Source organism: Notothenia rossii (assembly GCF_949606895.1).
Source record: "Notothenia rossii genome assembly, chromosome: 6".
NCBI lineage: Eukaryota > Metazoa > Chordata > Actinopteri > Perciformes > Nototheniidae > Notothenia > Notothenia rossii.
The window spans coordinates 73153589-73164092 of NC_136909.1; the positions used below are offsets into that span (position 1 = coordinate 73153589).

The window sequence follows — 10504 nt, forward strand, 5'->3', positions numbered from 1 at the left end:
GACATACTGGTAATATATATATAGGCATTTAAATGTTGTCAAAGCATTGTTTGTATGTTATTTAGATTTTGTCCACAGCAGCTTTACAGTAGACGTCAAGAGTCGAGACATCTGATGACCTCCAAGTCACAGAATCGTTGCATGCAGGGTTACAACAGGACAGCTGTAAAGTCGGGCAAAGTTTATGTTACCATTATTAGAAACAGCCGCAACAACATTACCAAGGTCAAAGGTCAGTGCCTTACAATATTTCTGGAATCACAGACACGTCATTTCTGAGTTAAAGTTAAAGGGGACTTTTTTGTTGGTTTATTTGCAATGAATTGATCTTATATTTCTGTCTCTGAAAATGACAGATAGAGTTGAGCTTTATATAAGAGATAATGACAGATGCGTGCGACCAGCCTTAATCTCTCACACTTTCATCCTTGATTTGACTCTCAGACTGCAGACTGTGTTCAAGAATTGACTGGCCTCAATATGTCACTGCATTTTTGTATCCTGTAATTCATTGTGTCCATAATATGCATGCAAACTAGTGTATTGTAATTATTTAAGTATTATAACTCAATATGACCAAGTAAATTACATTTAATGAACCTTTTTTTCAATTAAATCTCTTCAGTAATCTAGTTTACGTGGTCATACAGAGCCTTTTGTAATAATGTCTAATGCTTCAGTGCAAGCAGAGGCCTGGAACATCGCTCTTATGATACTTGAGGCACTCACTTGCCTCAGTTTTCTCTCTCACCTAAATTGACATTGAATGATGCTTGTGCTTGGAGCATCCATGAGCCTAGTTTCTGACTTGGAACATGAACTTATTGCTTGTTGTCATCTTGTTTACCAACGAGCTTGAGTATGCCTCTAATTAAGTGTACTGTTGTTGAGTTTCTCAAGGCTGCACTAATATGTGTGCTCCCCGAGGCTCAGCAGCTATACCGTAGTTATAGTTCTCATTCTGACTGTGAGAATCATTAATCAAACTGCAGACAGATCAAGCCGTGTGTATAAACCTCTCTCTCCCACAGCTTCCCTTTGCTCTCCCCTCCATCATCCCATTTTTTTGTTCATCTCTTGTGTAAAGAGGACCTGCCCACAGGCACAGATATACGGACCCATGCATATATCCAATATGAAGGCAAAATGAGGCTTTAAAAGCACTAGGGAATGAATATTCCTCCTGTCTCCCATCTCAGTTTCCCGTAAAGCATTAGCTTACAGTTTTGAGCCTAGCGTAGATTTGAGGATGACAATGATGGAGCACTTTGAACCAAAAGGGTTGTCACTTGTGACTTTTGCTGAAATCTAGCCAATTCTACTTTTTCCACGAAATGATGTGACTGTCTCTCTACCAACATCCACTTAAATTAAGAGGACATGATAAACATGAGCATCAGCAAATTCCCTCAAATGACATATCAATTCATATCAGGTGTCAATTTCACACCTGTCCATTTAGAGAAAAAAAGGAGACTTTATGACATTTTGTAGATCATATGAGTACGGAGAGGTCAGAGGTTGGGTGGTTTGATGACTTAACGAAAACTCAACAAAACCGTGGTATTTTTTTAATTTGTGTTTTTATAGGAGGGCAATAGCAAATTTGGTACCTCAGCTGAGGAAATCTGCTTAATGTTCTCTTTATCCGGAATTTAAAATCTGTGTACTTCACTGCAATAAAACTCATTAGAATCATTTTATGTAAGGTAGGTTTTCCTGTGGGATTAAAAAAAGTGCAGTCTTCTGCCCACCTCATGACTGAATCTGACATGAACACATTCATTTTCGTCAAATCACACCTGGACATTATGTTTCAAAATGATTTATGCCTATTTAATGTAATGTCATATTGGTTTCCAGCAGCAATATTTTGAAAGGTTACAAGGTCAAAAATAATTCATACACGTGACCCCACGTCAGGTATGTTGAATCGTAATGGGGAGTCTAGAAACATCTACATGAAAACCAAAATACATGCTTCCATCCCTTTGAACATTTTTTGGGAGGACATCAGTGTGCCAGATGTGGCATCAATGTATCCCATTCACACTGAACTATTCTCCACTGCACTGGATTGCATATATGGAATACATGTTATAGCCAGATTTTCCCTGCAGGCTGTGTGTTTGGGTGTGCATGTGTGTCTGCTTTACACTCTAGGGACATTGCCACATCTGTGAGTTTGTCCACAGTAGCCGCTGGGTCAGATGCTTCGTTCTCCGTCATCACAGCCGCCATCATGTTAGTCAGTCTTTGCTTCTTCTTGTGCTTCTCTTAATTTTGATCTTAATTTTGCCTGGGCGACATCTTTTAAATCAATTGTTTTTGGATACGGTCCCTTCTAAACCCCTGTTGCTGTTATCCCCCCTTCTACCTTGCCCCTCCCTTCTCCGTCTCTCCTCCCACTCCCAACTCATTGTTCTCGTCTGTCTTTTGGATGTCGACCCTCTCTGTTACCCCTCCCAACCCACAAGGGTTCAATCTTTTTCCATCCATCTTCTTTTCCCCTCTCCCTCCCCTGCACCCAGTCCCATCACTGACCCAATTAAACATGGGGAGGGACACAGCAGGAGGAGAGTGACGGAGGTAAGGCAAAAGAAAAAGAGAGGGAGAGGGAGGACAAGCAGAGTGTAGAGAGAGTTTGATAGTTAGTGGCTGGAAAAGCAGAGACAGTCAGAAAACAATTGCCGCCAACCTGCCAGGACATACACAGTGAATTGTCCGAACTTGAAACACCTGTAAATAACACAGCCTGTGACAGCCTCGGAGGCAGCAGGGGGGGGGGGGACAGCAAGCCGACAGTCCTGCTGCCACGCACTTACTGTTTTCCATGAAGAAACGAGGAGAATAACAATCTACCTTCAGTGAAGAAAGCGGGCAAGGAGCCGTGCCTGAGACAGGATGGAGGAGTACCGGCATATAGAGGGAGACTGAGAGGACAGACTGGGAGGACAGACTGAGAGGACAGACTGAAGAGACGAAGACGGTGCATTCCTGGTTGGAGCTGAGGGGGGGAAGTGGTTGCCCTGGGGCATGAGAAAGATCTTTTGTTGCCAGAAACGGAAAAAGAGGAAGGGCAAAGGATGCATCTATTCTTCCAAGAACAGTGGGAGGTGGAGGGGCTGCAGACAGTGGGCATCCTCCTGGTGGTCTGCAGCTCCCTCAAACTAATGCACTTTCTGGGGCTTATCGACCTTTCCACAGAAGGTAAGGAAAACGGTTAGCGAGTGAGAACGCAAACAAATGAATTTGGGATGTTAGGAAAAGACACAGCTGGAAAGGATGTGTCTACATGTGTTTTTGCTTAAGTGTCAAACTTTGAATAGATTGGCTTCATTTTTTCACATACCTTTCGTGTGTGTGTGTGTGTGTGTGTGTGTGTGTGTGTGTGTGTGTGTGTGTGTGTGTGTGTGTGTGTGTGTGTGTGTGTGTGTGTGTGTGTGTGTGTGTGTGTGTGTGTGTGTGTGTGTGTGTGTGTGTGTGTGTGTGTGTGTGTGTGTGTGTGTGTGTGTGTGTGTGTGTGTGTGTGTGTGTGTGCTGAAGTACGTATGGTGTGTTTCTTTCTAACTTACTCAACTTAGCATAATGTGTCTGAGGGAGCTTTTTACAGTCTGAAGGATAACACGTGTGATGTCATCAGTGTCAAACCAGGTAGGGTGGAGAAGATTGGAGCCATATGAGGGGTTATATTTATCTATGCTGCACTGATTTTCAGGTGTGCTTTTATTTTTTCCCCTAATGTACGAAAGTGAAATACTAAATAGATGCACTGCAGCTAAGTAGGAAAAGTGGGAGGAGATAAATATAAGTTAAAGGTCCCAGGCCTCATTTAAAACCAGTAACCACAGAGACATAGACAACAAACCAAGCCAACAGGAAGTCCATCAGTTCTAAATATATTAAAAAGTTTAAATTGCAGTACTACTTCACGTATCACTAGATCTCAGGAGGACCTAGACATTACTGCTGAGGGTTCATTGTTGGATCTACAGTACAGTATCACTGTAACACTATGCTGCCTCACTTTAGTTGATAGTAGTTTCAGTGTCACTATGAAACAGAGCTCCTTTAAAAATGACTGGATGTTGCAAAGAAATTGTTTTCCATCAAGCTAAAAATAGATATGTTTTTCTTATTTCCTGAGTTGTGATGGTTCGTCAGTGTACCCTGCCGAAAACTATTGAACTCTAATTGCACACTGACTACAGGGCTTGCTGGGGAAGAATATCTTTACGCTGTACAACAGTTGATGATCATGGCAAATTGCTTTTCCCCCTGACTCATGAAGAATATGCAAAAACAATTCTTGGACTACTCTGGCAAAAATGAAAGGATTTGTGGTCTCATTGTTAGTTCCACTCAAAAAACCATGTTGACTTCAAAGGTTTCCAATAAATGAATCATGTTAATTCTATAGCTATGAGCCCAGTAACCATAGTTTTCACAAAAGACTGCTTTCAACAACATTGCTCTGTGAGTACAAGATACAACATTATAAGTAATCTCTCTGACTTCTAATTTGATCCTATGCTTTAAAACAGCTGTAAAATAGAATAAATACAGGTTGTGTTTCTCAGATAGATGCTAGATGTTTACGAAGATGTTTTTGGAGCAATATTTATAATATATAGGGGGCCTTAGGGCGCTGTGCCTTTGCACATTAAAATCAGGTTAATCCCTCTGAGAACAAACATATCACTCTGAAGACAAACTTGGCCAAGACAGATTCAGCAGATTTACTCAAAAACAAAAATCAAGGAATTTCCTCAGTAGCAAGAGCAAAGCTACAGAGATAGAAACAGAGAAGATGGAGAGGGGACTGTGAGACAAGGGGGGGAGGAAAGGTGCCTCAGTCCTGAAACAAGCTCTGTGTTTCATGTAGAAGAAAGGAAGCGAAAATGATTTATACTTTTTTCGCTGTGCAGGCCTTCGGAACAATCAGTACAAATTACATTTAGTTTACTCACACCTGGAGACGAGCTGAATCTGTAGCACAATAATAAACAGTGTTATGAAGGTTGCTTTAAAACTTAATTCTGCGTCTGTTACATGTACTCTCTGTAAGTTATGCCTTAAGCACTGGTTGCAAGCACATGTATTATTTAAGTACGGTAAATGTTGTGTATAGTAGTTTTATTTTTGACTACTTGTGTTTGCTACTCTCAACTATATCTTAAAACTGGAATATTGCAAATACTATACTCATTTTATTTTACAGTCAGAGTTGCTAGTTACAATTAATGTGTATACTTAAAAAACATTTAATGAAATGTAATATGATGGTATCTATGTAATAAATGTACCTACAAACTATACATAAACCATTCATAGTGTATATAGTTAAAAAAGCTGACTAAAGACTCTCACCCTGAGGCCACAGCTTTTAGTCATATCATGTGATTTTCCAGCATCTTCCATTTTCACCTGCTGTCATGATATTGTAGAATAAAGTATGACATTACTGTTGTACTATTTGATTTAGCTGACACATTTATCCAAAGTGACTTACAGTATGTAATGCAATTAACAATGAAGATACAAACTACAAAGAATCCTGCACAAACATTAGCTCTAAATAACCATTTTAAGTGCCAGCCTATTGAGAAATGTTTTTATTGTTCAGAAGAAAAGGTAGGTTTTCGGTCTGCAACAGCATCTTTCCTGATATTATTGGGGAGCTTGTTCCCTCATGTAAAGCCTGGGGAGCATAGGGGCTTGTTTTTCTTGAGGGGTACAGAGTAGGAGAGTAATTTCTGTTGTTCTGACTACTTGGATTTCTTATCCATATTGATTTAAGAATGGAAGTTCTTGAGGTTTTGAACAGCAATTGATAAAACCCTATTTGTTGTGGTTCATTTAGTAGATTAGTCTATTCAGTAGTAGCAGCAGCATTTGCTACATCATCCACCGATCAGAAATACAATGTGATTACTTGCCATCAGACATAATTAAAGATTTACTTTATTTTAAAGATTTACTCCGATTCATTTTTGAACTTCGGCAGATGGTCAGGCAATATGATTTCCGGTTTAATTGGCAGATGTCGGGTCCATGTGGAAAAAAATAATCTATTAACACTCAAAGAGACCTCGAGGCAGAGGGCTGAGCCAGTGCTTGGCGGCTGGATGTATTTATCTGGCAACCATGGGACAATGTGTTCTGCCTTTTTGGCTCCAAATGAGTCCAGAGCAACAGGTCAGGAGGGCCACAGTCCCTGAGGTGCAGAGACAACAGGGAAAAACAACACAGAGTCGGTGAAGGTGTATTGTTTTTCACCCCTTCATGGCCTTCATCCCTCAGATCACTGGCGTTCTTCTAAATAGGGTGAGAGGACTGAACCTGTGTAACTACACAGGCTCATATTTGCAAATGTGTTTTACTTCTTCGGTTAGACATGCCTTAATTATGAGGTTTGCTCGCTTTGAGGTGAACTGGTCAGTGGTGACAGGTGTGATTGGCTCTGGTGGAGGCTTTGTGCAGTACATCTGTCTGGCAAATTATATTCTACTATCAAGTGAAATTAAGTCTTTAAGTCGATTGCGAATTAATCAGACTGACGCATGGGCTTTTTTAGTCACAGTTTTTCTGAATGTAACATTGACGTATGAGCCAGTCTGATCAGGGACGCTGTGTGTTCCCAGGGGTCGGCTGTGCTGCTGTTGTGTGATAATATCTCTGTTTGAAGAGGTACTCACGGTCTCCCATCGCTAATCCAGGTCAACAGGCAATTACCATTTGAATACACGGCATGAATCAGTCTGTTGTTGCATCTGTCCAACGCATGGAGTGTTTATTTGGTTTTTACAGGCATGTGTGTGTGAAAAAAGACTTTGATTTTTTCGAGAATTGCGTGTGGTGCATGTGTCTAACCTTTGTGCTATGGTTGGTGATTACAGGTAATCCTTCCAACAGCCAAAGCAAAAAAACCATAAAGCAGCGATTCCTCAAGCTGCTGCCATGCTGCAAGCCCGAGGCTGCCCCTTCTATCAGTCAAAGCAAGTGCTCCTTCACTCTCTATACATCTCCACTTCCTTCCTTGTATCTGGACTCTTTAGTCAATTCAGACGATTCATCCAGGCGCTTATGTAGAGGAAGTTGTGTACACGCAGCCTGGGAAACAGTCAGAGCACACGCTGTCTGACCTTGTTGCTGAAAATGGGTCAGACCCCTTTTTGAATGTTTAGGATTTGAAGCGTGTGTTCCTATGGGCAATGTGTGTGTGTGCGGTGTGTGGTTACTGACAGTTATTTTGAACAGATGAAATTAGATATATCTGTGAATGGATGTGTCTCCATGCCTTTTGAAACGCCTCTTTTGTTCCTGTTAATCCTCTTCTCTCACTTTCTCTGACAAGTTCAATAGGTGACATTAAATTGTCTATAAACTACTTTACCTATGTTGTGTGTTTCTTTAAATTGTGTACATACATTTTCACAAAGGTTTCCAACAAATAAACGTAATTCTTAACAGGGTAACGATTTGACATGGTCACCTATAATGGTGTTGTGGCCCCTTTAAGCATGCATTAACATTGTTAATGCCAATAAGTCATTTATCGACTTTGTATCTAGTTTCAAGACACATTTTTTCAATGCAGTTCTTTTACGTTTAACTGAATATTTTAACTTGACGAAGGATTTTAGACATTGATCATTCAGAGCCACTTCTAGATATTACATTTTCAGAAAAACCAAGCTGATCTAACTGTGTCTGTTTTTTTTGGACAGGTAGAGATCTCTGTAAGTAATTTGGCTCCTTAAAGTCTGAATCCTAAGTCATTTAGAGAAACAATCACAAGAAACACTGAAAACATTTTAACCAAAAGATGCCGTCTCACAAGACCCCTTTATTGTTGTTTCGATTAAGGTATCTTTAGTGAAATTTGAACTTGAGAAATGTAGACTTTTTATATATGCATTACTACAGTATTATGTCCTGGAACAGTGATGTGTGGAAAACGCTTGACGTAGTTGTCAATATTGCATAACTCTTTATTTGATACAGTGACGTAATACAATACGACTAACATTGTTGTCAATGAAGGATGTTGGTATGCTCTTTGTATAAGACTTGGATGACAAACTCAATTTCAGTTTGATAACTTCATTCAAATATGTTTGCCGGATCATGGCTGCTGGATGTTGTTGTGGGTGTAGTGATGATAACTAACTCTGGTTTCTCCCTCACACAGACAGCGTGGAAGATGATTTTGAGTTATCCACTGTGTGTCATCGCCCTGAAAGCATGGACAAGCTTCAGGAGCAGACTAAGTTCACCAAAAAAGAGCTGCAAGTCCTCTACAGGGGCTTCAAAAATGTAGGTCTGGCTGGAAAAGAGACTGCTTCTATTACATCATTATGGGAGTTGATAGCAGTATAAGCCTTGTCAGATCCAAAGTTACCACGTAATCCTTAATTTGCTAGCAGAGAACTAATTGTCCTTATTTACATTTCTTTCCCAGGAGTGTCCATGTGGTGTGGTGAATGAGGAGAACTTTAAGACAATTTATTCCCAGTTCTTTCCACAGGGAGGTGAGTTGTCAAACCCCCTACTGCTAAACCTGAAGATCTACAACTGTGTCCATACTACTTTAATTTTCACCATTCTCTCCATCTTCATTTATTTCATAGACTTCAGGTAAAAATTCAAATAACACAATGTATTTGATTCCGCAGAGTACACAATGAATTTGACATTTTCTTGATGAAATGAACAGAATTAACTCATAAATGTACTCTGCAGTGCTGAACCGTACGCACTGCTAGGAGGCAAAGCAATTTTTCATTTCATGATATTTTGGTTGATGAAATGTTAACCACTCGCCTCCAGTTGTATTTGAAAGTATTCTTATATCTTGGCTATATTTAGCTGGCTGCTAATACTGTTGAAAGACTTTGCTTCATGTCTTGAGGGCACGCAGGTTATTGTAAGTCTCTACCTTTGCAGATTCAAGTATGTATGCACATTTCCTGTTTGAAGCTTTCGACACTAACAAGAACGGCTCTATTAGTTTCGAGGTGAGCTCTATTTTTATATCGGTTTCCTTTTTAGAAATAACAACAAATGTGTGCTCCGGTGAAGTTTTCAACCACTGCTGTGTCATCACAAATATGTTTTCCTTTTAATGCCTGCCTACAGAGATTAGTGCTGTGATGAAGATTTGACTGTATTTACTGTTTCAATATTGAAGTGGTGCCTAAACAAAGCAGTAAATGATTTGCAATCTTTTCAGGACTTTGTATTTGGCCTGTCTATTATCCTGAGAGGGACCATAAATGACCGGTTAAACTGGGCGTTTAACCTCTATGACCTTAACAAAGATGGCTGCATCACCAAAGAGGTAAACACGGTGGCTGTTTGTGGGGCAGAGGTAGGTGGAGGTTTAGGGTGGGGTTGGAAGAGGAGGCGAGAGACATACGAATGACTAGGTCATGTCCTTGGTGTTCTGGGATATGTGGAAGTACGATATTGCATTTCATTTTTTGTGGGAATTGACATTGTCTGTTCAGATTTTGATCCCTGAATACATCAGTTTATATATTTGAAATGTAGAACTTTGCCTCAGTATGACAATCATTCCCTGTGGTATTTATGGCTATAAATAACCATTATATAAGCGGAATTTGTCACAGATGTCATATTTAACCATATTAAACTACATTCAAATCAAATGAACATTGTGTAATATACTCAATGCAAGTTAATCATTTTGTAATCAAACAAGACGAAATAAAAACTATGCTCTCGGACTCATGACCTCTATACTTCTAAAAGAATAAACCTGACCACAGCAAACTGATGTTTTCTAACTAATTCTACATCTTCAATAATATGTTCCCTCTTTTGTCCTGTCCTTGTTCTGTCTAGGAGATGTTGGACATCATGAGGTCCATCTATGACATGATGGGGAAGTACACATACCCCTCCATGCAGGACGATATTCCACGAGAACATGTGGAGAGCTTCTTCCAGGTCTATATCTATTACTGATAGATAATACTGATTCTTGATTACCCTCTAACAGAGACTGTTAGAGGATTGGAAGAAAAACACTCCTGATTTTGTAACTATTTGATCATTCGTTTGATATTTTCTTTTTTTTTAACAATTCCTCACTTATTTTCATTGCTATTTTTTTTACTTTCTTGTGCTTATATTGTATTATCAACGTTGAGGGCCCCCCTTGAAAACCAGATGGCACATCTCAAAGGGTTATTCCTTAAATAGACACAATTATTGAATTACTGTTTTCCAGTGAATAAATGTTTTCCTGTTATATTTTCTTTTTTCAGAAAATGGACCGGAATAAAGACGGCGTGGTCACCATAGAAGAGTTCATAGAGTCATGCAAAAAGGTGGGATGAAAAATTGGATTTTAAATCCTGAAGGAACAGTATAACATTTACTAATATTGACTACTTTTTCATGTGTGTATGTTAAATGCGTAGCTAAAGCTTTGAGCCAATTAGCTTAGTTTAGCATAACGAAATATTTAACTCTC

General features: G+C 39.6%; 1 protein-coding gene across 10 annotated transcripts in view; it reads left to right on the top strand.

Moving 5' to 3' along the window:
- The window catches only part of LOC307043429 (A-type potassium channel modulatory protein KCNIP2-like), a 188481-nt gene that overhangs the window by 175685 nt on the left and 2292 nt on the right, over positions 1–10504 (top strand). For 5 of the 10 annotated variants that reach the window (XM_079687872.1, XM_079687871.1, XM_079687868.1 and 2 more), the window contains exons 2-7: positions 8195–8319; positions 8465–8534; positions 8950–9020; positions 9236–9343; positions 9871–9975; positions 10296–10358. In XM_079687872.1, coding sequence (XP_079543998.1) covers positions 8195–8319; positions 8465–8534; positions 8950–9020; positions 9236–9343; positions 9871–9975; positions 10296–10358 — 542 coding nt within the window. Of the gene's footprint in view, positions 1–1582; positions 3211–3284; positions 7003–8194; positions 8320–8464; positions 8535–8949; positions 9021–9235; positions 9344–9870; positions 9976–10295; positions 10359–10504 lie in introns of those variants that run through there. The other 5 variants (XM_079687866.1, XM_079687867.1, XM_079687869.1 and 2 more) reach the window with 5 other exon arrangements.